The sequence below is a fragment of the Lithobates pipiens genome, unplaced genomic scaffold (assembly GCF_037356315.1).
Source record: "Lithobates pipiens isolate NorthernLeopardFrog02 unplaced genomic scaffold, aLitPip1_a1.2 Scaffold_18, whole genome shotgun sequence".
NCBI classification, from domain to species: Eukaryota; Metazoa; Chordata; class Amphibia; order Anura; family Ranidae; genus Lithobates; species Lithobates pipiens.
The window spans coordinates 607,576,232-607,602,335 of NW_027507758.1; the positions used below are offsets into that span (position 1 = coordinate 607,576,232).

At 48.2% G+C, this 26,104-nt stretch overlaps 2 protein-coding genes across 3 annotated transcripts in view; both read right to left on the reverse strand.

Annotated features, from left to right (window-relative positions):
• Positions 1-448: 448 nt before the first annotated feature.
• LOC143989232 (E3 ubiquitin/ISG15 ligase TRIM25-like) overlaps positions 449-26,104 on the reverse strand; it is a 45,013-nt gene continuing 19,357 nt past the window's right edge. The window contains exons 1-2 of one of the 2 annotated variants that reach the window (XM_077489292.1): positions 19,654-19,766; positions 463-2,905 (exon numbers count right to left, since the gene is read on the reverse strand). In XM_077489292.1, the coding sequence (XP_077345418.1) occupies positions 1,244-2,899 (1,656 nt within the window). In that variant the 5' untranslated portion in view covers positions 2,900-2,905; positions 19,654-19,766 and the 3' untranslated portion in view covers positions 463-1,243. Of the gene's footprint in view, positions 2,906-19,653; positions 19,767-26,104 lie in introns of those variants that run through there. The other variant, XM_077489291.1, reaches the window with a different exon arrangement.
• Positions 24,223-24,885, reverse strand: LOC143989967 (E3 ubiquitin-protein ligase TRIM39-like; the record flags this gene model as incomplete). Its single annotated transcript, XM_077490214.1, has 1 exon — positions 24,223-24,885. A coding segment is annotated over one exon (663 nt), but the record flags the coding sequence as incomplete, so codon positions are not given.

Sequence of the window (26,104 nt, forward strand, 5' to 3'; positions counted from 1 at the left end):
CACTGCTATAGGGTAAACACTAAAATTCATACCAGACCTGAAAGATCTGGTATGAGTTTTTGGGGGACCCCCATTTTTTTTTTGTTTTTTAAACACCATTCTCATCCATTTGAGGACATTTAGCTGTCAGTCCGGAATCACTGGTTGACATTTGAATTTGCCATGTCATGAGTGTTAGGCCCCTTTCACACATGTGGACGGATCAGATCTGCCTGTCCGTTTTTCAGGCATACCCAATTTACCTCTATGGAACGACGCTAAATCCAGACGGATGGTAACCCCCATTATCCATCCGTCTGGTGGATCAGATTTCATCCGATCTCCCCATAGAGGCCAGTAGGGCTCTGACAGGTCCATCTCTGCACAGTGAGAGGAAACGTCATCTGATCAGCATATCGACCCCCCGCTGAGAAAGGAGTCCATTAGAAACGGACAGCGCTCTCTGAAAGGGGCCTTAGGCGAGTTATGGTCGTCGTGGCACCTGCAGGTTCCACAACAACCAAAGCCCTGATCAGGAGTTTAACACTTCCCACTGCAGCTTGGCTGAACATTCATTCAGGAGTGTGAACTAGAACCTCCAACCTCCCTCTCACCCAAGACTTGCCCCTGTGCAACATCAAAAAATCTCCAGAAATGCAAAACTAACAAATACCTCCTTGTCAGAAAACATTGGACTTTACAAGCACAACATGAGACACCATAAGATTTTATTGCAAAAAGAAATAAAAAAAAAAAAAAAAAAAAAAAAAAAAAATCACAAGCTTAAAAATAAGGAACCACTGGTTGGAAATTACATCATAGTAGGGAGGGGGACATAACGTCTCAAGCATATCTGGGATACAAAAAGGCAGTACTTACAAGTAAAATAATCTAAAACTGTAAGCATTCCCATAATGCATTACAATTTGGGTATAACACATGAAGCACATTGCCGATAATTGAAAAATAGGTTCTTCCGTAAGACAGAAGCTCCCCACTGAATAATGCCTGGAATGAGAACACTATATACTGTAAATACCCCAGTGGCATTTGTAGTTGCAAGTAGTTTTACCAACACATTTGAACCAATAATTCTTACAGCCGTGTTCTGATGCATGCTGGAAAATGTAGTCTTGACCATATCAGGAATTTTATGGATGTTTGAATGATAGGTGACCCAACAGGAGCCTAAACCCACCACTTCACAGGATGGTTGATTGGTGGGATCTTCCATTGTGTAAGGTCACCAGCCTGAGCAGATTTGTCACATGTCCTGTCCCCCACCTATCTTTATACAACCTCCCCCCACATACACTACAGCATGGAGGGGCTCAGTGAAGGTGGCAGTGAAGGTGTGGAGGCGTTTGATTGGAATATCTAATTTGTAAAAAGAGAGACGCCCTGCCTTATAATCCAAGTACACCCTGACTCTGTGTATTGGGATGTTGGCCAATATATTGGTTGATTGCTTGTTATATTTCACCAATAACCCATCACCATTCCACTCCAGACACCAGGACTTCTCATTACATCCAATCTCTGACTCCTCTCCTGTCCTGGCTATACTGGGGTAACACATCCCGACTCTCCAGTGTGACGATCCCCCAACATATACATCCCAGTAATGTCTTCCCGAGGAGAAACTCTGACTGCTCAACACCTGAGGAAAGATCACTTCCTTGTATTCGGTTGGAATATCCCTGTGTCTAAAACCATCATAACAAGTAGAAATTATTGTTTGGCAGACCCGAAATCTCAATAGTGTATGAGGACGATTACAATTTTTATTTGACTTGTGTGCAGTCTTCCCATCCTCTGAGATAATTAGGTAATTATGAGCCGTGTTTACATCCAGTAATATATCTGCAGGTTCTGGTATATAGATCCCTCCATATACCCCTGTTATTATATCAGATAATCCTGTATATAATAGCTGTGAAATCCCAACCACATCCAGTCCTCCCCAACCACGAAGGAGTTCATCACATCTCTCTTTGTCCTCCTCATCTGAATCCTCATTATCAAACAAGTCACCCTTGTCTGATTTCTGTAGGAAAGTCAATGGATCCATCATGTTGCATATCTCCTCGATGTGATACATCTTCCTTGACAGCTCGTCCTTCTTTAATTCCAAAACCTGTATTAAATCAGAGGCCGAGAATGAGTCTCTCAGTGCCCTTCTAATTATCTCTGTAAGAACTCTCCTTTCCAGGATGTTCAGTTTTCTCCTGATGTCTCTGAATAGGACATCAACCCTCTTGGTTACATTGTCGGCACTGTCTTGCACTTCATACTTCTGCAGACTCTTGATGCTTCCCTCCATCTCTTCTCTCTTTTTCATCAACATCTGCAAAGCATTGGTCAGGTTCTCCTTCCTCTTCTCAGAGGCCTCCTCCAGTGCCACCACCTGGTGTTCCTGATGGTCTCCATGCAACTTGCAGGACTCACAGAGACAGGCCGAGTCCTCAATGCAATAATACTCCAGGATCTTCTCATGGATGGAGCATTTCCTGTTCTTCTGGGGAGTGGTGAGGTCAGATAGGACATGTTGGGATGACTTGCTGTGGACTCTCAGATGGTCATCACACAGAGAAGCTTCACAATGCAGACAAGATTTAACAGCGGGTACAGGAGAGTGAATACAGTGAGTACAGAAGACCTGGCGCTCCTCCTCTGGTTCCATAGATTGGAAATTCGCCATTATGTTGCACAGTGTTATGTTCCTGATAAGTTCAGGTCGCTCCTGGAAATCTGCTCTGCAGGAAGGACAGCGATAAACTCCAGACCCCCTCTGTGTATCCAGAACACCTTCTATACAGTGCTGGCAGAAGTTATGTCCACATCTCAGTGTCACGGGATTGGTATAAATGTTCAGACAGATGGAACAGTCCAGCTCCTTCCTCGCATCAGAGAACGCCATCGCTGACTGCAGAAGAGAGAAACAAAAGTCAAGAGTCAGACACACAAACAGGATTTACTGGAAAAAAAAGGAGAAGGTGGCAGTCAGGAGGCTTTATAGAGATATCTGTGTGCAGAACAAGGGAGGGAGGGGAGAGGTCTGCTGATCACACTGTCCAATATTCTACTGATGGGATTGTCCCAGATCTACAGCTTTCCTGCTGATCTGTCCATCATGAATGGGGCCATTTTAACTGGTTGGAATGGAGAACCCTTCTTGCAGCCTGCACGTTGGATAGCAGTGTTGAGATTACCAGGCCAGCTGTACCCCACATTGGGGCAAAGGGAAGCACTAGAGCGGAGGTCAGCAACCAGAAGATCATGGACAGGTGACTGGTAGATATCTGTCTGGGTTTGCTGACTCCCCATCCCAGAGCATTAACCACTTCAATACAGGTCACTTACACCCCCTTCCTGCCTGGGTCATTTTTCAGCACTATCACTTTGAATGAGAATTACGCAGTCATGCTACAATGTAACCATGGGACTTTATCATTTTCTTCACATATATATATAGCTTTCTTTTGGGGATATTTAATCACTTCTGGATTTCTCTTTTTTTTTTTTTTGGAAAAAATAAAATGGAAATTGTGAAAAAAAAAAGTTTTAGTTTGTCAGTAGTTTGTCAGAATGAGAGCCGCACCACCCAGCTGTCATTTGACGGTGTGGGCAGCAAGTGGTTAAACATAGTGCAATACAGAGGGGCTACTAAAAGTAAAGTTGAAGCTGTAGTAGAGAGCAAGGGCCATAAGCATAAGACAATGTCTCCTCTGTAGTGCCGGCTCCTGTCCTATATGGAGCGATACCAACTGCACCCCAACTCTTATCCCGGCTGGTTATCGCCAGAGTGGTTCCAGCAGCAGGAAAGATGATGATTTTCAGGTCCATGTGAAGCAATACACTGGACCAGTGGAGGCCCGGCCATAGGGGGCTCCACCCCCATGTAGGCAAAAAAAATAAAAAGTATTTTAAACATGTCCCTTTAAAAAAATAAAAATATATATTTTTTTTAAATTTCCCTCCCTATGTGCACTGTATCCTGGCACAGGGAAATATAGGAAGCGCCACGTCTATGCAATCACGAGATTGCAGACGAGGCACTTTATTTGGCCAAAAAAAGCGATCTGTGGCGCAGCCGATCGCGTCACAGCTTCTGGCGCGATGGACTGGCCGATCGAGTGCATAGACTTGCACTTTGAGTGAGCGGTGGGCCGTGCTTCGGTCGTCACTCAAGGAAGGGACGTTGGCACAACACTGCTCTGTTCTGTCCCGCCTGAGAGGATAAGGCATGGCTGCTTGCCACTTTATTTCTTCGGGGGGGGGGGGGGGGGGTTTAATGCTGCCAACCACTGATAATAACCCTCTTTTTTTTAAAATTTTGTTGGGGGGTATTTGCAGGTTGCAGATCTGTGCGATTTGCAGAATGCAGATATGTGCGATTTGCAGAATGCAGAAAAGGTGCCCGATGTGGTTATACACAAGATAGGCATGATTCACATGCTTTAGTAGAGCCCAGTGTATAATGTGCAGCCTGGTATATGATGTGCAGAGCCCAGTGTATAATGTGCAGCCTGGTATATGATGTTTAGTGATGGCTGAACGGTTCGCCCGGAGGTCGTTTCGCGGCGAATTTCGGCTGTCAGTGATTCGCCCGATCGGCGAACTATTGCCGCCGTTCGCCCGGCGGACTTCCGTGTTTTTACTGTGTAAAAGAACTTTGACCTGATGACATCCATCATGGTACAGGACAGCCAATTGAGACATTACAGCACATGGACACTTGAACATTCCCCCTAACTTATAAATACACCCGATCCGGCGGCCATTTTACATTCTTTCTTCTGTCACTATAGGGAGAGGTTGCTGTGTGGAGAAGGGAGAGATTGCAGTGACCCAAATCGCTAGCTATTTGGTACACAAAAGTTCTTTTCAGGACTGGTATAGGTGTTAGGTGTATATAGGTTTGCTGTGCTACTGATTGTTGCAGCAGCCTGAGTGTCTTTTGTCAGTTTAGAGAAAGGGACAGGACGGTGTGTCTGCTGTAGGGACAGTCAGTTTAGTCATTAGCTGTTACTATCAGGTCCACAAAAGTGCTATTCCAGTTATTGTTCCAGTAGCCTCTGTTTTGTCAGTTTATATAGGGACAGGCAGGAAGCAGTGTGTGAGGCAGTGAGGGTCAGTTTAATCAGTAGCTGTTACTATATTAGGTCCACAAAGGTTCTTTTCAGGACTGGTATCAGTGGTATGGTAATAGGCTTGTACACGTATAATATTCTTTCTTCCAAATATAGAAAGAATATTATACTTGACTGCTGCCCTTCTGCTGCAGTCTGCTAATCAGTCACACACAACCTACTTGTTCCACAAAGGTCCTTTATAAGGACTGGTAATAATCTGGTGTAGGGTGCTATAGTACATAGGGTTGAGTGAGGTACAGTCTGCTATTCTATAAGGACTGGTATAGGTCCACAATACATAGGGTTGAGGTGCACTACTGCTGACCGCTGCCCTATACTGCAGCAGTCCATCAGTATAGGGACTGAGAGTTTTGTCACAGGGTCATTTAAAAAAATGACAGGCAGAGGAAGAGGCAGGCCCTTCCGCAGGGGTGGGTCATATTTCTACTGGGGCTGCTTATGAGGGGCTCCCACCATCCCTGTGCTGTGCTGACTTCCTCCTGGGCCTGCTTATTATGAGGGGCTCCCACCATCCCTGTGCTATGCTGACATCCTCCTGGGGCTGCTTATTATGAGGGGCTCCCACCATCCCTGTGCTATGCTCATTATGAGGGGCTCCCACCATCCCTGTGCCATGCTCATTATGAGGGGCTCCCACCATCCCTGTGCCATGCTCATTATGAGGGGCTCCCACCATCCCTGTGCCATGCTCATTATGAGGGGCTCCCACCATCCCTGTGCCATGCTCATTATGAGGGGCTCCCACCATCCCTGTGCCATGCTCATTATGAGGGGCTCCCACCATCCCTGTGCCATGCTCATTATGAGGGGCTACCACCATCCCTGTGCTATGCTCATTATGAGGGGCTACCACCATCCCTGTGCTATGCTCATTATGAGGGGCTACCACCATCCCTGTGCTATGCTGACTTCCTCCTGGGGCTGCTTACGGTGCAGGTGTCAGTGATGTATATCACGGTGCTGCTGTCAGTGCTGTATATCACGGTGCTGGTGTTAGTGCTTTATGTCACGCTGCTGATGTCAGTGCTCTCTATCACGGTGCTGTTGTCAGAAAACTATCACGGTGCAGGTGTCATTGCTCTATGTCACGCTGCTGATGTCAGTGCTTTCTATCACGGCGCTGCTGTCAGTGCTGTATTTCACGCTGCTGATGTCAGTGCTCTCTATCACGGTGCTGCTGTCAGTGCTGTATATCATGGTGCTGGTGTTAGTGCTTTATGTCACGCTGCTGATTAGTGATGGCCGAACGGTTCGCCCGGCGGTCGTTTCGCGGCGAATTTCCGACATTCGCGGTCCGCACGTTCGAACGCCTTTTTCCGTCGTTCGCCGCGGCGGACTTACGTGTTTAATGTATACAAGAACTTTAACCTTTGGTGACACGTTTATCATGTGATACAGGACAGCCAATTGAGACATGACAGCACATGGACACTTGTACATTCCCCCTAACCTATAAATACACCCGATCCGGTGGCCATTTTACATTCTTTCTTCTGTTACGATAGGGACAGGTTCCTGTGTGGAGTAGGGAGAGATAAACCACTAGCTATTTGGTACACAAAAGTTCTTTTCAGGACTGGTATAGGTGTTAGGTGTTGATAGGTTTGCTGTGCTGCTGATTCTTGCAGCAGCCTGAGTGTCTTTTGTTAGTTTAGAGAAAGGGAAAGGACGGTGTATGCTACAGGGACAGCCAGATTAGTCTTTCATCATCATCATCATCATCATCATCATTAGCTGTTACTATCAAGGTCCACAAAAGAGCTGTTCCAGTAACCACTAATCGTTCTCTTTTTTTGCCAATTTGTATAGGGACAGGAAGGAAGCAGTGTGTCAGGCAGTGAGGGTAATTTTAAAGACTTGCTGTTATTATTAGTTCCACAAAGGTTCTTTTCAGGACTGGTATCAGTGGTACAGTAATAGGCTTGTACATGTATAATATTCTTTCTTCCAAATATAGAAAGGATATTATACTTGACTGCTGCCCTTCTGCTGCAGTCTGCTAAACATTCACAACTCACTTGTTCCACAAAAGTTCTTATAAGGACTGGTAACTTGGTATAGGGTGCTACGGTACATAGGCTTGAGTGCGGTACAGTCTGCTGTTCTGTAAGGACCGCTATCGGTCCACAATAGATAGGGTTGACGTGCACCACTGCTGACCGCTGCCCTATACTGCAGCAGTCCTTCAGCGGTATAGGGACTGACGTACAGTCTGCTAATCACTAACACACAACCTGCTTGTTCCACAAAAGTTCTTATAAGGACTGGTAACTTGGTATAGGGTGCTACGGTACATAGGCTTGAGTGCGGTACAGTCTGCTGTTCTGTAAGGACCGCTATCGGTCCACAATAGATAGGGTTGACGTGCACCACTGCTGACCGCTGCCCTATACTGCAGCAGTCCTTCAGCGGTATAGGGACTGACGTACAGTCTGCTAAACACTAATACACAACCTGCTTGGTCCACAAAAGTTCTTATAAGGACTGGTAACTTGGTATAGGGTGCTACGGTACATAGGCTTGAGTGCGGTACAGTCTGCTGTTCTGTAAGGACCGCTATCGGTCCACAATAGATAGGGTTGACGTGCACCACTGCTGACCGCTGCCCTATACTGCAGCAGTCCTTCAGCGGTATAGGGACTGACGTACAGTCTGCTAAACACTAATACACAACCTGCTTGGTCCACAAAAGTTCTTATAAGGACTGGTAACTTGGTATAGGGTGCTACGGTACATAGGCTTGAGTGCGGTACAGTCTGCTGTTCTGTAAGGACCGCTATCGGTCCACAATAGATAGGGTTGACGTGCACCACTGCTGACCGCTCACCTATACTGCAGCAGTCCTTCAGCGGTATAGGGACTGACGTACAGTCTGCTAATCACTAACACACAACCTGCTTGTTCCACAAAAGTTCTTATAAGGACTGGTAACTTGGTATAGGGTGCTACGGTACATAGGCTTGAGTGCGGTACAGTCTGCTGTTCTGTAAGGACCGCTATCGGTCCACAATAGATAGGGTTGACGTGCACCACTGCTGACCGCTGCCCTATACTGCAGCAGTCCTTCAGCGGTATAGGGACTGACGTACAGTCTGCTAATCACTAACACACAACCTGCTTGTTCCACAAAAGTTCTTATAAGGACTGGTAACTTGGTATAGGGTGCTACGGTACATAGGCTTGAGTGCGGTACAGTCTGCTGTTCTGTAAGGACCGCTATCGGTCCACAATAGATAGGGTTGACGTGCACCACTGCTGACCGCTGCCCTATACTGCAGCAGTCCTTCAGCGGTATAGGGACTGACGTACAGTCTGCTAAACACTAATACACAACCTGCTTGGTCCACAAAAGTTCTTATAAGGACTGGTAACTTGGTATAGGGTGCTACGGTACATAGGCTTGAGTGCGGTACAGTCTGCTGTTCTGTAAGGACCGCTATCGGTCCACAATAGATAGGGTTGACGTGCACCACTGCTGACCGCTCACCTATACTGCAGCAGTCCTTCAGCGGTATAGGGACTGACGTACAGTCTGCTAATCACTAACACACAACCTGCTTGTTCCACAAAAGTTCTTATAAGGACTGGTAACTTGGTATAGGGTGCTACGGTACATAGGCTTGAGTGCGGTACAGTCTGCTGTTCTGTAAGGACCGCTATCGGTCCACAATAGATAGGGTTGACGTGCACCACTGCTGACCGCTCACCTATACTGCAGCAGTCCTTCAGCGGTATAGGGACTGACGTACAGTCTGCTAATCACTAACACACAACCTGCTTGTTCCACAAAAGTTCTTATAAGGACTGGTAACTTGGTATAGGGTGCTACGGTACATAGGCTTGAGTGCGGTACAGTCTGCTGTTCTGTAAGGACCGCTATCGGTCCACAATAGATAGGGTTGACGTGCACCACTGCTGACCGCTGCCCTATACTGCAGCAGTCCTTCAGCGGTATAGGGACTGACGTACAGTCTGCTAATCACTAACACACAACCTGCTTGTTCCACAAAAGTTCTTATAAGGACTGGTAACTTGGTATAGGGTGCTACGGTACATAGGCTTGAGTGCGGTACAGTCTGCTGTTCTGTAAGGACCGCTATCGGTCCACAATAGATAGGGTTGACGTGCACCACTGCTGACCGCTGCCCTATACTGCAGCAGTCCTTCAGCGGTATAGGGACTGACGTACAGTCTGCTAAACACTAATACACAACCTGCTTGGTCCACAAAAGTTCTTATAAGGACTGGTAACTTGGTATAGGGTGCTACGGTACATAGGCTTGAGTGCGGTACAGTCTGCTGTTCTGTAAGGACCGCTATCGGTCCACAATAGATAGGGTTGACGTGCACCACTGCTGACCGCTCACCTATACTGCAGCAGTCCTTCAGCGGTATAGGGACTGACGTACAGTCTGCTAATCACTAACACACAACCTGCTTGTTCCACAAAAGTTCTTATAAGGACTGGTAACTTGGTATAGGGTGCTACGGTACATAGGCTTGAGTGCGGTACAGTCTGCTGTTCTGTAAGGACCGCTATCGGTCCACAATAGATAGGGTTGACGTGCACCACTGCTGACCGCTGCCCTATACTGCAGCAGTCCTTCAGCGGTATAGGGACTGACGTACAGTCTGCTAAACACTAATACACAACCTGCTTGGTCCACAAAAGTTCTTATAAGGACTGGTAACTTGGTATAGGGTGCTACGGTACATAGGCTTGAGTGCGGTACAGTCTGCTGTTCTGTAAGGACCGCTATCGGTCCACAATAGATAGGGTTGACGTGCACCACTGCTGACCGCTGCCCTATACTGCAGCAGTCCTTCAGCGGTATAGGGACTGACGTACAGTCTGCTAAACACTAATACACAACCTGCTTGGTCCACAAAAGTTCTTATAAGGACTGGTAACTTGGTATAGGGTGCTACGGTACATAGGCTTGAGTGCGGTACAGTCTGCTGTTCTGTAAGGACCGCTATCGGTCCACAATAGATAGGGTTGACGTGCACCACTGCTGACCGCTCACCTATACTGCAGCAGTCCTTCAGCGGTATAGGGACTGACGTACAGTCTGCTAATCACTAACACACAACCTGCTTGTTCCACAAAAGTTCTTATAAGGACTGGTAACTTGGTATAGGGTGCTACGGTACATAGGCTTGAGTGCGGTACAGTCTGCTGTTCTGTAAGGACCGCTATCGGTCCACAATAGATAGGGTTGACGTGCACCACTGCTGACCGCTGCCCTATACTGCAGCAGTCCTTCAGCGGTATAGGGACTGACGTACAGTCTGCTAATCACTAACACACAACCTGCTTGTTCCACAAAAGTTCTTATAAGGACTGGTAACTTGGTATAGGGTGCTACGGTACATAGGCTTGAGTGCGGTACAGTCTGCTGTTCTGTAAGGACCGCTATCGGTCCACAATAGATAGGGTTGACGTGCACCACTGCTGACCGCTGCCCTATACTGCAGCAGTCCTTCAGCGGTATAGGGACTGACGTACAGTCTGCTAAACACTAATACACAACCTGCTTGGTCCACAAAAGTTCTTATAAGGACTGGTAACTTGGTATAGGGTGCTACGGTACATAGGCTTGAGTGCGGTACAGTCTGCTGTTCTGTAAGGACCGCTATCGGTCCACAATAGATAGGGTTGACGTGCACCACTGCTGACCGCTCACCTATACTGCAGCAGTCCTTCAGCGGTATAGGGACTGACGTACAGTCTGCTAATCACTAACACACAACCTGCTTGTTCCACAAAAGTTCTTATAAGGACTGGTAACTTGGTATAGGGTGCTACGGTACATAGGCTTGAGTGCGGTACAGTCTGCTGTTCTGTAAGGACCGCTATCGGTCCACAATAGATAGGGTTGACGTGCACCACTGCTGACCGCTGCCCTATACTGCAGCAGTCCTTCAGCGGTATAGGGACTGACGTACAGTCTGCTAAACACTAATACACAACCTGCTTGGTCCACAAAAGTTCTTATAAGGACTGGTAACTTGGTATAGGGTGCTACGGTACATAGGCTTGAGTGCGGTACAGTCTGCTGTTCTGTAAGGACCGCTATCGGTCCACAATAGATAGGGTTGACGTGCACCACTGCTGACCGCTCACCTATACTGCAGCAGTCCTTCAGCGGTATAGGGACTGACGTACAGTCTGCTAATCACTAACACACAACCTGCTTGTTCCACAAAAGTTCTTATAAGGACTGGTAACTTGGTATAGGGTGCTACGGTACATAGGCTTGAGTGCGGTACAGTCTGCTGTTCTGTAAGGACCGCTATCGGTCCACAATAGATAGGGTTGACGTGCACCACTGCTGACCGCTGCCCTATACTGCAGCAGTCCTTCAGCGGTATAGGGACTGACGTACAGTCTGCTAATCACTAACACACAACCTGCTTGTTCCACAAAAGTTCTTATAAGGACTGGTAACTTGGTATAGGGTGCTACGGTACATAGGCTTGAGTGCGGTACAGTCTGCTGTTCTGTAAGGACCGCTATCGGTCCACAATAGATAGGGTTGACGTGCACCACTGCTGACCGCTGCCCTATACTGCAGCAGTCCTTCAGCGGTATAGGGACTGACGTACAGTCTGCTAAACACTAATACACAACCTGCTTGGTCCACAAAAGTTCTTATAAGGACTGGTAACTTGGTATAGGGTGCTACGGTACATAGGCTTGAGTGCGGTACAGTCTGCTGTTCTGTAAGGACCGCTATCGGTCCACAATAGATAGGGTTGACGTGCACCACTGCTGACCGCTCACCTATACTGCAGCAGTCCTTCAGCGGTATAGGGACTGACGTACAGTCTGCTAATCACTAACACACAACCTGCTTGTTCCACAAAAGTTCTTATAAGGACTGGTAACTTGGTATAGGGTGCTACGGTACATAGGCTTGAGTGCGGTACAGTCTGCTGTTCTGTAAGGACCGCTATCGGTCCACAATAGATAGGGTTGACGTGCACCACTGCTGACCGCTGCCCTATACTGCAGCAGTCCTTCAGCGGTATAGGGACTGACGTACAGTCTGCTAAACACTAATACACAACCTGCTTGGTCCACAAAAGTTCTTATAAGGACTGGTAACTTGGTATAGGGTGCTACGGTACATAGGCTTGAGTGCGATACAGTCTGCTGTTCTGTAAGGACCGCTATCGGTCCACAATAGATAGGGTTGACGTGCACCACTGCTGACCGCTGCCCTATACTGCAGCAGTCCTTCAGCGGTATAGGGACTGACGTACAGTCTGCTAAACACTAATACACAACCTGCTTGGTCCACAAAAGTTCTTATAAGGACTGGTAACTTGGTATAGGGTGCTACGGTACATAGGCTTGAGTGCGGTACAGTCTGCTGTTCTGTAAGGACCGCTATCGGTCCACAATAGATAGGGTTGACGTGCACCACTGCTGACCGCTGCCCTATACTGCAGCAGTCCTTCAGCGGTATAGGGACTGACGTACAGTCTGCTAAACACTAATACACAACCTGCTTGGTCCACAAAAGTTCTTATAAGGACTGGTAACTTGGTATAGGGTGCTACGGTACATAGGCTTGAGTGCGGTACAGTCTGCTGTTCTGTAAGGACCGCTATAGGTCCACAATAGATAGGGTTGACGTGCACCACTGCTGACCGCTCACCTATACTGCAGCAGTCCTTCAGCGGTATAGGGACTAAGAGTTTTGTCACAGGGTCATTTAAAAAATGACATGCAGAGGAAGAGGCAGGCCCTTCCGCAGGGGTGGTAGGGGTAGGGCAGGAGCAACAGGCTTGAGCCAAAGTGGGAAGTTGCAGAAGGTGCGTTCAATTACTTTAAAGGATGCACCAGACTTGGTTGAGTGGCTCGCTCAGCCTTACTCTTCTGCACCCTCCTCATCCTCTCGATCTGCACCCTCTTCTTCACTCTCTGCTATGTGCACCCCCAAAGACACTACCACCAACAACACGACCACCACCACCACCACCACATACCTTCCGCTTGAGTCACTGGAATTATTTTCCGATCCATATCAAGAGGACATTTCTGATGCGCAGCCACTCTTGGTATTGGATCAGGAAGAGGAGGTAGCAACAAGCGCTACTCAGCAGTCTGACGCCAGTACCCAGATCAGCCCAAGGAGGAGGTTGGTCCCCGGTGTTGCTGCCTACTCTACTTATAGCGGTGGGGAAGGTGACGTTGATGATGACGTGTCTAGTGATGTCACGTGGGTGCCCACAAGAGAGGAAGAGGAGGGGAGTTCAGAGGGAGATATGGACCAGCAGATAGGGAGGAGAAGCAGCAATGACTTACATTGCACAGCAGGGACAAAGCAGACTGCAAATGTATCAGGAGCGAGTCATCGACCATGTACGGTCACATCTGGCGCTCCCAGGACACCGGCACATGGCTCCGCAGTGTGGGCTTTTTTTAACGTGTCCGCTGCTGACAATAGCGTTGCCATCTGCAATCTTTGCAGTCAACGCGTTAGTCGCGGTAAGCCCAATACTCACCTAGGGACGACCGCCTTAAGAAGGCACATGAGCAGCCATCACCGAGCCCAGTGGGAGCAACGGAACACACAAAGCCACACTGCAGGCTCTCACCGTCCAGCCTCGTCTTCTACTTCTCCTTCTCCTCTCTCCTCACAATTGTCCTCCACTCCACCTTCCATCACGCCAAGCTCACATTTTTCTGCAAAAAGGCAGGCTTCCGTGGGCCTAATGTTTGAGCGTAAAAAAATGATGACGCCGGATAACCCTCTTGCCCAACGGTTGGCGGCTGGCTTGTCAGAACTCATAGCCCGCCAACTACTGCCATATAAACTGGTGGACTCGGAGGCCTTTCGCAAATTTGTGGCCATTGGAACACCACAATGGAAGGTCCCAGGAAGGAAGTATTTCTCAGAGAAGGGCATCCCAGAGCTATATGGCCATGTTCAGCGGCAAGTGAATGTATCTCTGGCACACAGTGTCGGTGCCAAGATACATCTGACCACAGACACGTGGTCTAGCAAACACGGGCAGGGAAGGTATATCAGTTTTACTGCCCACTGGGTGAACCTTCTGACGGCCGTCAAGCATGTAACCCGTGGCACCCGTGTAGATTTGGTTTTACCGCCACGGATTGCATGCAGGCCTGACTCTTCTTCTCCTCCTCCTACTCCATCCTCCTCCCTCTCCTCCTCAGCTGCCTCCTCCTTTTCCGCTGCTAGCGTCTCTTCCACTGCACCGCCCAAGCTCCCCAGAACCTATTCCACATGCCAGGTGAGACGTTGCCATGCCGTGCTGCGTCTGTTGTGCCTGGAAGCAAAGAGCCACACTGGCCCGGCACTCCTTTCAGCTTTGCGTTCACAGGCAGATGAGTGGCTAACACCGCTCAATTTGACAGTTGGTAAAGTGGTGTGTGACAACGGTGCCAATCTGCTTAGCGCATTGAAACAGGGCAAAATCACGCACGTGCCGTGCATGGCACACGTCTTAAACTTGGTCGTGCAGCGATTCCTTGTCAAATACCCTGGGGTCCAGGACATCTTGCGGCAGGCAAGGAAAATCTCGGCCCATTTCAGAAGATCTTACACGGCCATGGCTCGCCTTGCTGACATTCAGCGGCGACACCATCTGCCGGTCAGACGTCTTATTTGCGATTGCCCGACGCGATGGAACTCAACCTTCTATATGCTTGATAGGCTGCTCCAGCAGAAACGTGCAGTTAACGTCTACCTGTATGAACTCTGCGAAAGAAACGGTTCTGGGGAGCTGGGTTTTTTTTCACCGCGCCAGTGGCTGCTCATGCGCGACACATGCAGACTTCTGCGGCCATTTGAGGAGATCACCAAACTGGTCAGTCGCAGCCATGGCGCCATCAGTGACATGGTACCTTATGCCTTCTTTCTGGAGCGTGCATTGCGTCGTGTCATTGATCAGGCTGTGGAGGAGCAGGAGCGGGAAGATGAGGAAGTCGCAATGCTGGATGAATTCCCAGGGGGGGCTACTCTATCTGAGACAAGTCAACAACAGGAGTCTGATGAGGAGTCAGAGGAGGATGGTGCCGGGGCGGATGAGCAGGAGCAAGAAGAGCATGCTTTAAACCTTTCTGGGATCCCTGTTGTGCGAGGATGGGGAGAGGAGAATGAAGAGGACGACATTATCCTGGATGATGAGCAGGAGCCAGGCCACCACACCGCTTCCACTTTAGTGCAAATGGGGGCCTTCATGCTCCAGTGTTTTAATAGGGACCCCCGTATAAAAAGCATGAGGGTCAAGGACCAGTACTGGGTGGCAACGTACTTAGACCCCCGGTACAAACACAAAATGGCGGAAATGTTACCGCCGTCGCAGAGGGCTGTCAGAATGCAGCACTTCCAGGCCTTGCTTCGAGAAATGCTGCATTCTGCTTTTGCGTGCGCTGGCAGAGGAGCAATTCCCACTCCCAGAGAAGGATTTGCGGGTACCAATCCAACAGCGCCTGCAAGAAGAGGCCGGTTTGAAGATGTGTTGGTGACTTCGGATATGAGGTCATTCTTTCAGCCGACCCATCGACAGGTGTCATCCGGATCCAGCATCAGGGAACGCCTAGACCGTCAGGTGTCCGACTACATTGGGTTAACGGCCGATGTGGACGCTCTGAGGAGTGATGAACCCCTAGACTACTGGGTGGGCAGGCTTGACCTCTGGCCAGAGCTTGCCCAATTTGCAATCGAACTGTTGGCTTGCCCCTCATCCAGTGTCCTGTCCGAAAGGACGTTCAGCGCAGCAGGGGGGATTGTGACCGATAAGCGTACTCGCCTAGCTCACCACAGTGTTAACTACCTCACATTTCTAAAAATGAATGAGGCATGGATCTCGGAGGAATTCAACACATGTGATCAGTAGACCATGTATATGTCTATAAACAATTTTTGGAATCAAGCACACAGACCTTCTTAATTCATTTGGCTCACTTCCCTGACCCAAAAAAGCACACCGTACTATATGCCCCTACCCTCCTCTTTGAAGAGGTTGAGCGGTGTCATATTTCTACTGGGGCTGCTTATTATGAGGGGTTCCCACCATCCCTGTGCTGTGCTGACTTCCTCCTGGGTGTTCTTATTATGAGGGGCTCCCACCATCCCTGTGCTGTGCTGACTTCCTCCTGGGGGTTCTTATTATGAGGGGATCACACCATCCCTGTGCTGTGCTGACTTCCTCCTGGGGCTGCTTACGGTGCTGCTGTCAGCGCTGTATGTCACGGAGCTGCTGTCAGCGCTGTATGTCACGGAGCTGCTGTCAGCGCTGTATGTCACGGAGCTGCTGTCAGCGCTGTATGTCACGGAGCTGCTGTCAGCGCTGTATGTCACGGAGCTGCTGTCAGCGCTGTATGTCACGGAGCTGCTGTCAGCGCTGTATGTCACGGAGCTGCTGTCAGCGCTGTATGTCACGGAGCTGCTGTCAGCGCTGTATGTCACGGAGCTGCTGTCAGCGCTGTATGTCACGGAGCTGCTGTCAGCGCTGTATGTCACGGAGCTGCTGTCAGCGCTGTATGTCACGGTGCTGCTGTCAGCGCTGTATGTCACGGAGCTGCTGTCAGCGCTGTATGTCACGGAGCTGCTGTCAGCGCTGTATGTCACGGAGCTGCTGTCAGCGCTGTATGTCACGGAGCTGCTGTCAGCGCTGTATGTCACGGAGCTGCTGTCAGCGCTGTATGTGACGGTGCTGCTGTCAGCGCTGTATGTCACGGAGCTGCTGTCAGCGCTGTATGTCACGGAGCTGCTGTCAGCGCTGTATGTCACGGAGCTGCTGTCAGCGCTGTATGTCACGGAGCTGCTGTCAGCGCTGTATGTCACGGAGCTGCTGTCAGCGCTGTATGTCACGGTGCTGATGTCAGTGCTCTGTATTACGGTGCTGCTGTCAGTGCTCTGTATCTCCTGCACCCTCTTGTTTGCCTACCCTGGTCCCTGACCTTCCCTCTCCTCCATTGCCTTCATTAGCTCCATAGTCCTGAATTGTCAGAACAATTTCCCAAATAAAAAAAAAATGCTTGTAGTTATCGATCCCAAATTCACCTCATACATGTATTATGCTATTGTCCAGGTGGTGGGACTACGTGCTACCCCCTAATAATTACCCCGTGGCCGCAAATTCGACCTAAAGGTTTGCGAAATTCGCCTCCCATTGAAGTCAATGGAGCCCGCGGCGAACGGTCGTTTTCGCGAACGTTTGTGTCCGTTCGCGTTTCGCGTTCGCGAAACGTCCCGTCGGAAGTTCGTCCATCACTACTGCTGATGTGAGTGCTCTCTATCACGGTGCTGTTGTCAGATGACTATCACAGTGCAGGTGCCATTGCTGTATGTCACGCTGCTGGTGATCATCTCCTGCACCATCTTTGCCTACCCTGACCTTCCCTCTCCTCCATTGCCTTCATGCGCTCCACAGTCCTGAATTGTCACAACAATTTCCCATATAAAAAAAGAATGCTTGTAGTTGTCGATCCCAGATTCACCTCATACATGTGTTATGTCATTGGCCATGTGGTGGGACTATGTTTGCACAGCTATTATTTTGTGGCTGCAAATTTGACCTGTAGGTTTGAGAAGCTCGCCTCCCATTGAAGTCAATGGGGCCCGCCGCGAATGTTCCCGGTTCGCGAACTATCGGCCGCGTTCGCGAAACGTCCCGTCGGAATTTCGTCCATCACTAATGATGTTGATTCGATAAGGGGTGTGGCTTGTGAGAAGTGGGAGGGGCAGGGTCTTGCACCCCCCCCCCCATCCTAAAACTTCACCACCAGCCGCCATTGTACCGGACACAATAGTATAGGGCTGCTCTCACACAGATTTGCTGTGGTTTACCCAGACTGCGGGTGCAGTGTACCTTTAGTCAGACATCCATTATATCCTGCAGCTTGGTGCACTTTCTGAAAGTGCTTCCTAAAGGAGGTAGGGGTCGGGGGTGATAAAACCACGACTCAACTGCCGGGTTTTACCAACTCCCAACTTTATGCATGAATGAGCCCAAAGGATGCTGCTGTCTAATGCAACCAAGGGTCCATTTACTGCTGCTCCTCTGAAAAGTGATCCAAGTGCATTTTTTTTTTTTTTTTTTTTTTTACACAGGTGGTGGAGGAGGGGATAGGTTTCCTTCTTCACTACCTGATTTAAGCCCATGATTGGAACAATTACAATCTCCTATTTTGTAAATGCTTTAACTTTTGCGCAAACCAATCAACGCTGCTTATTGCGATTTATTTTTTTTTTTTTACCAAATATATGTATCGGCCTAAACAGAGGAAACAAAACATGTTTATATATTTTTAGGGGATATTTCTTATAGCAAAATGCGTTTTTTTCTCAAATTTGTTTATAGCGCAAAAAATAAAAAAAAGCAGAGGTGATCAAACAACACCAAAAGAAAGCTATTTCTGGGGGGGGGACCCCACACTTCACTTTTGTTTGGGAGCCACATCGCACAATTGTCAGTTAAAGCGACAGTGTCAAAATTGAAAAAAAGTGCTCTGGTCAGCAAAATGGTCCGGGGCTGAAGTGGTTAAAGTATTGGGCTTCCAGGTACACAGGGGTAACAATGTATAAGGTTGAACATGGTGGTGCACAGGGGTCCCTGGAACACAGGATACAGTTGGGGATACCCATTGGTACAGATGGGGGGGTTAGAACCCAGCCTGCCCCACCTATGGTAGAGGCAAGGGACCCTCAAAGGGCAGAGGAACCAAGGAACTGCCTAATCATCTCCAGAGCTCTTGAAGGTAGAGTTGTGCTGAAAAACGACCCAGTTTGTGGTCCTCTGAATCAGTGGTTCTCAATCACGGTCCTCAAGTACCCCAAACAGGCCATGATTGCAGCTTTTCCTTTATCTTGCACACGTGCTTTAAATCAGTGTCAATGGCTTGGTATTTTGGACAGCCATTTTATCTAAAAGAAATTCCAAAAATATGGCCTGTTGGGGGTACTTGAGGACTGAGGTTGAAAACCACCGCTCTGACTCACCCAGACAGCCATTAGGAAAAAAGTACAGGTAAACCAGTAAGAGCCCCTTGCAGCATTGGGGTGCTGGGCTTAGAAGCAGGAATACTAGTAAGAGACTTACAATACCTGGGTTCACTGAGACAAGAGTACAGGGGTATCATAAAGCATTGGAATACTGGCCTTCCAGGTAAACAGGGGTAACAATGTATAAGGAGTACATGGTGGTGCACAGGGGGTCCCAGGAATACAGAATACAGTTGGGGTGCACAGAGGGTCTAGCAAAGAAGGATACCTATTGGTACAGATTGGGGGGGGGGGGGGGGCGCGAGGAAAGCACAGGTCCATAGGTAACACAAGCAAAACTGGCAGGGGTGCACACAAGGACACTGGGATTGGGTAGTAGAGCAAGAAGATACAAAGGATCACATGGAAGAAGTCATAATTCAGAGATAAACAGGAATGTCCGGGAGCAGACAGAAGTGAACGGAGACTCAGAGCAGGAAACTAACTAGGAAGACATAGGAACTAGTAATGAGAGGCAGACTGACACTCACCGCCGTCACCGGGTATCGTGGAGCTATAAGGAAGGCTGAAAGCTACCAGAGATACACAGACTATTCACAAGGTGCAAGGATAAAGATTGGAGGCAGGAAGCCACACAGGGGGAGATTTGATAAATCTGGAGCGCTCATAATCTGGTGCAGCTGTGCATGGTAACCAATCGGCTTCTAACTTCAGCTTGTTCAATTAAAACCACTTGCTGGCCAGGCCTTTTCTGAAACTTTTTGTTTTAATTTGTATTTTTTGCTTGAAAACTTAAACGGCTTTCACACCAAGCCGCCCATAGTGTCGGAAGTAAAACGCTGCTATTTTTAGCGGCGTTTTACCGTCAGGTTTGCAGCGCATTTCGGTCGCTACCGCGGAGCTTTTACCCCCCGCTAGTAGCCGAGAGAGGGTTAAAACTGCCCGCAATACGCCGCAATAGCGGCTTTTTGCCGGCGGTAATGCAGCGCTGCCCCATTTATTTCAATGGGGAGCAGTGGTGGAGGAGCGGTAAACACACCACTCCAAAGAAGCTGCTGGCAGGACTTTTCCTGACGTCCTGCCAGCGCACCGCTCTCGTGTGAAAGCCCTCGGGGGCTTTTTTTTGCATTGATACATGTCACCTGGGGCAGGAGCCAGGTCCCCAAACACTTTTTAGGACAGTAACTTGCATATTAGCCTTTAAAATTAGCACTTTAGATTTCTCCCATAGACTTGTACAGGGTGTTTTGCGGCTTTTCGAATTTGCCATGAACACCCCAAATTGTTCACTGTTCGCTGAACAGGCGAACAGGTAATGTTCGAGTCGAACATGAGTTCGACTCGAACTCAAAGCTCATCCCTATTCACCACACTGGGATGAGATACAGAGAGCTATTTAAAGCCCTCTAAGTACGCTCAAGACCCGGCCACATTACAGTGCACGTGGCACGGTCATACACCGGGCAACGGCACCACCGAGTGGCGTCATCTAGTGATGCGGCGGTCGTCATACCCCCCACCTGACATCAACAAACAAAGGAAAGAGACAGAGCCGCCCATTGAGAGTGATAGATGGATACAATACAACAATAGGGAGGAAACCCAAACCTACATCCTCCCAGAGGAGCATATGCAGACACAGAAACAGACCCAAAATCCAGCCCATTCATAGTAAAATCCCTACACAATCAGCGAATATTCACGACACACAGACAACTAAAGGGCACACACAGACATGAAACTGCACAAGCATATAACCACCATCTACTCTGCCCAAAGAAGTATAATTTGGGTGGTGAGGAGGGGGAAGGGGGAGTAGGGGGGTTTTTGGACAGGGTCTATAGGCTACAGTACAATTAGGTGGCATCCATATGTAGCGCCGGCTCCTGAAGAGCATGCGCTATGTGTTTTTTTGGCATTTAATCTTCCTGGAACCGCAGTTAGGTTTTGGGTTTAATTACTCTAAAATTTGGCCTCAGTATCAGTCTGGCTGGATTGCACTGTGTTCTGCTTGTCCATAGGTGGTGTTGTCATCCCTGGCAGGTGCTAGAACGTAATTCAGTTGGGTGAATTAAGTGTCAGTTCTCTCTCTGAACCAGCCCAGTGGGAGTGTCACTCTTGCTGTGCATTCTGGGAGAGGGTACTTAAGGTGCTGACGCCACCTGCTTCGGGGTTTCGGTCCAGAAGTTCTTTCTGACTGTTTGGTCCTGGTCCTCCTGACCAGCCCCCAGGGCTCTCATGGCCTGGGGTGCGGATCCACCCGACTCCAAGTCTGGGGGCTGGCTGGCCCTAAGCAAAATAACTGAAAGAAGGATTCTAAGGTGGTCCGGTGCCATCTCGGTCAGCAACTGTGAAAGCATCCAGGGGAGGACTCTTCAGGAGAAGGCCACGTAAAGGTTGGCTTCTCAGCAGGAGCCTGGAGGCTAAGTTGAAAGACCCCAAGCGAATCTAATCTCATGTAGTATCGCCGGACCGGCTGCAAGATACTGGTACCGTACCAGGGTTCTCTAAGTTGTCTACATCACTTCAGCTTTATTCAAGTGTCCTACAACAAGTCTGTGGCAGAGACTTTATTCAAATGTTCTATAACAAGTCTGTGGCAGAGACTTTGTCTGATTTAAACACCCTGTTGTCTGCTAGGCCTGGTGAGAGAAGGACTATACAATAAGGGTGAGGATCCAGCTGTGAATGGCTATTCTCTGGATTTCCTAATGTGAGAGACTCTTTTGTCTGTTTGATTTAGTTCAAGAGTACCTGGACTTTTCTACCTAAACCCTCTAACCCTACTTTGAGAGACTGTGTTCGTTTATTCTTTTTTTGCAAATAAAAATCCCATAAGCGGATTTGGCGTAAGTCTCTGCAGTTCTTGGGCCATCTACCTCGGGAAACCCCTAGACATACACAAGGTCAAGAAGGTAATGGTAGGCCCAATTGAATCAGCCACTCCTTCGGGGGTCAGTGCTACACATATACAAGATAAAAAAGTGTGCCAGACATGCCACAAAGGTATGCAAAAGATAATGCACAAAGAAAAAAGGCTATATTGCTCAAATACCATCATAATTGTGTAATCGATGAATACATAAATCACTGTCCAAAGATATATACTGTAAACATATCATAAAGCTTAGTAAGCCCAATATTACATATATCGATAAACTTTAAACAAAAAAGAGAGACAATACCCCTATTATGAATCAATATCTCGGCGTTTAGGCTATAAAAGACAACAAATGGGAAAAGATTCAACAGTGGTCAAACAAATCCTAAAACATATTGTCAAGAAGGTCGTTCCGATCGTCCGGCTGTCCCCGGAAGCTCTATCCATGAAGTCCTTGGTAAAAGTGCCAGTCGGCGCACGCGGGTGCGCTCTAACGCGGGTGGGTGCACGCGGGTGCACGTTTGCTCTGATGGGCGCACGCGGGTTTGTATTAACGCTGGTGGGTGCACACGGGTGCGCGATGTTGCTGCCGGGCGCACGCAGGTGCGCGCTAGTGATGTTGGGCGCACGCGGGTGCGTGGAGCGGTTGGTGCGCGTGCGCGCGCGCGTGCGCAGCGTGACAGTTCTTGGTGCCAAAGGGGTTATTTAAAGGGACCTGTTACTTTGCCTCCTTGCTGTCCGGTCTACAGTGTTCCTGAGAGACCCCCCTGTACCTGTCTGACTTCTGCTTACTCTTGTTACCGGCTTACTCCTAACGATCCCTTGCTTGCTGCCTACCTACGACCCCGGCTTGTCTGACGATTCTCCTGCCTGCTGATTCGGTGCCATACCCATCTGCCTGTGTTTGACCCGGCCTGTCTACGACTACGCCTAGCCTGCCGCCCGCTGTGTTCCTGCCTTCCAGCATCCTACTCCATCTGCTTGAAGGTCCGCAGAGTGTGCTGTACTACAAGACACCTTCCCCTTCTATCCAGCGTATGTGTTCCTGCAGCTCCTGTTTCTTGCTGACCTCAGTTCCTGCCTGCATCTGGTTCCCCTCTGTTCCTGGAGCCGGACTAGCCCTTGCATCAGTGACCTGCTAGGCGCTTGTGCCCCTTCTGCGCTCTTGAACATCTGTCCTCTCTACCAGGAGTTCTTGAGCCAGAGGAATACAAGTTGCCGCTCCCAGCATCCGTGGGCTCAGCCACCAGGTACGTGACACATATATCCATATGAAATAGATATTTGAAAATATATGAAAGGAAAATAGACATATGGAATTCCCCCTATAGAAAAGGTCTGAAGCTCAACATGTCATTTAGGCCAGGGAATGATGTAGAGTGTTTACCCATTGGGTTTCTTTCCGTAACACCCTTTGATCAAAGTGTCCCCCTCGTGGGTCTCCCAGAATTCACGTACTTCAGATCGAGGACGGCAGAGAGGTTACACATCTAGGAAAAGACATCAGACTGGTGGTGGGTACCAAACGGGCATGGATAAAAAACAGTTAGTAGATGACCCCAACACACCAACCGATGATAAATGTTTAGACCGTCCACATAACAAGATAAGGGGTGCTCTATGTTTTCGGCACTAAGGCACCAGGTGTTTCCTCTGATATATCTATTCTGGCCCCGGTTGTAAATTCCAGCACAGAACCAGACAATCGATCACAGATTGTTAGTTGCGCACAAACTCTTGCCCAATCACGCCTCCAAAGTATGGAGCTGCCTTTAAATATATGATCATATGATTAGGTCTGCTGGCTCTTTTTGTCCAAATCTATTATCTTATATTTTGCTCAGATATGCTGACGATCCATTTTTTATATATGTTTCTATTATACAAAGTCTTATTCATGTTTTTTCATTTTAGACAGTGAGATCTGTTTTCTCCAACAATCCCTGAGTGTATCATGATGAAGAGAGAGAGCAAAACGTGTTGACGCACATGAGCTCACTACTATGAATACCATGCATGTTCATTTATGTCATGTATTGTGTATAAAGTGTATCATATGCTTTTAATTCTTTATCTCTTTTGCTCCTCTTTCCTTTTAGATGGCACAGGGCGACCAAGGAACTTGACCTAATATGACTCTTGCTGCTGTTTACAAGCTGGGCTTTACTGCTGAGTATTTAGGTATAAAGAGCTGGCTCTAACTATAATGTTCATATTATTAGGGCTGCTGGATCTTTTTGTCCGCCAACCCTGCCTTATAATCCAGACGCACCCGGACTCTGTGTATCGGGAGGTTTTCCACTATATAGAACGCGTGCATGTTTTGTTTCAATAAAAATGTATCACGGGTCCTTTCCAGACACCAGGACTTCTCATTACTTCCAACCTCTGACGCTTCTCCTGTCCTCTCCATACTGAGGTAACACATCCCGACTCTCCAGTGTGATGATCCCCCAACATCCACATCCCAGTAATGTCTCCCTGAGGAGAAACTCTGACTGCTCATCACCTGAGGAGATATCACATCCGTGCATTCTGGAATTCTCCTGCATAGATTATGATCATAACAACTACTACTTTCTACTTGGTAGACCTGAAATCTCTCCGGTGTATTAGGGCGATTCAAATTTCTATTCATCATGTGTGCGGTCTTCTTATCATCTGAGATATATAGGTAATTATGAGCCGTGTCTGCATTCAGTAATATATCTGTAGGTTCTGGTATGTAGATCCCCCCGTATACCCATTTTATTATAGCAGATAATTCTGTATATAATAGGCGTGAAATCCCAACCATATCCAGTTCCCTCCCATCACGAAGGACTTGATCACGTCTTATTTTGTCCTCCTCATCTCCATCCTCAGTATTAGTGATGGCCGAACGGTTCGCCCGGCGGTCGTTTCGCGGCGAATTTCCGACATTCGCGGTCCGCACGTTCGAACGCCTTTTTCCGTCGTTCGCCGCGGCGGACTTACGTGTTTAATGTATACAAGAACTTTAACCTTTGGTGACACGTTTATCATGTGATACAGGACAGCCAATTGAGACATGACAGCACATGGACACTTGTACATTCCCCCTAACCTATAAATACACCCGATCCGGTGGCCATTTTACATTCTTTCTTCTGTTACGATAGGGACAGGTTCCTGTGTGGAGTAGGGAGAGATAAACCACTAGCTATTTGGTACACAAAAGTTCTTTTCAGGACTGGTATAGGTGTTAGGTGTTGATAGGTTTGCTGTGCTGCTGATTCTTGCAGCAGCCTGAGTGTCTTTTGTTAGTTTAGAGAAAGGGAAAGGACGGTGTATGCTACAGGGACAGCCAGATTAGTCTTTCATCATCATCATCATCATCATCATCATTAGCTGTTACTATCAAGGTCCACAAAAGAGCTGTTCCAGTAACCACTAATCGTTCTCTTTTTTTGCCAATTTGTATAGGGACAGGAAGGAAGCAGTGTTGTCAGGCAGTGAGGGTAATTTTAAAGACTTGCTGTTATTATTAGTTCCACAAAGGTTCTTTTCAGGACTGGTATCAGTGGTACAGTAATAGGCTTGTACATGTATAATATTCTTTCTTCCAAATATAGAAAGGATATTATACTTGACTGCTGCCCTTCTGCTGCAGTCTGCTAAACATTCACAACTCACTTGTTCCACAAAAGTTCTTATAAGGACTGGTAACTTGGTATAGGGTGCTACGGTACATAGGCTTGAGTGCGGTACAGTCTGCTGTTCTGTAAGGACCGCTATCGGTCCACAATAGATAGGGTTGACGTGCACCACTGCTGACCGCTGCCCTATACTGCAGCAGTCCTTCAGCGGTATAGGGACTGACGTACAGTCTGCTAATCACTAACACACAACCTGCTTGTTCCACAAAAGTTCTTATAAGGACTGGTAACTTGGTATAGGGTGCTACGGTACATAGGCTTGAGTGCGGTACAGTCTGCTGTTCTGTAAGGACCGCTATCGGTCCACAATAGATAGGGTTGACGTGCACCACTGCTGACCGCTGCCCTATACTGCAGCAGTCCTTCAGCGGTATAGGGACTGACGTACAGTCTGCTAAACACTAATACACAACCTGCTTGGTC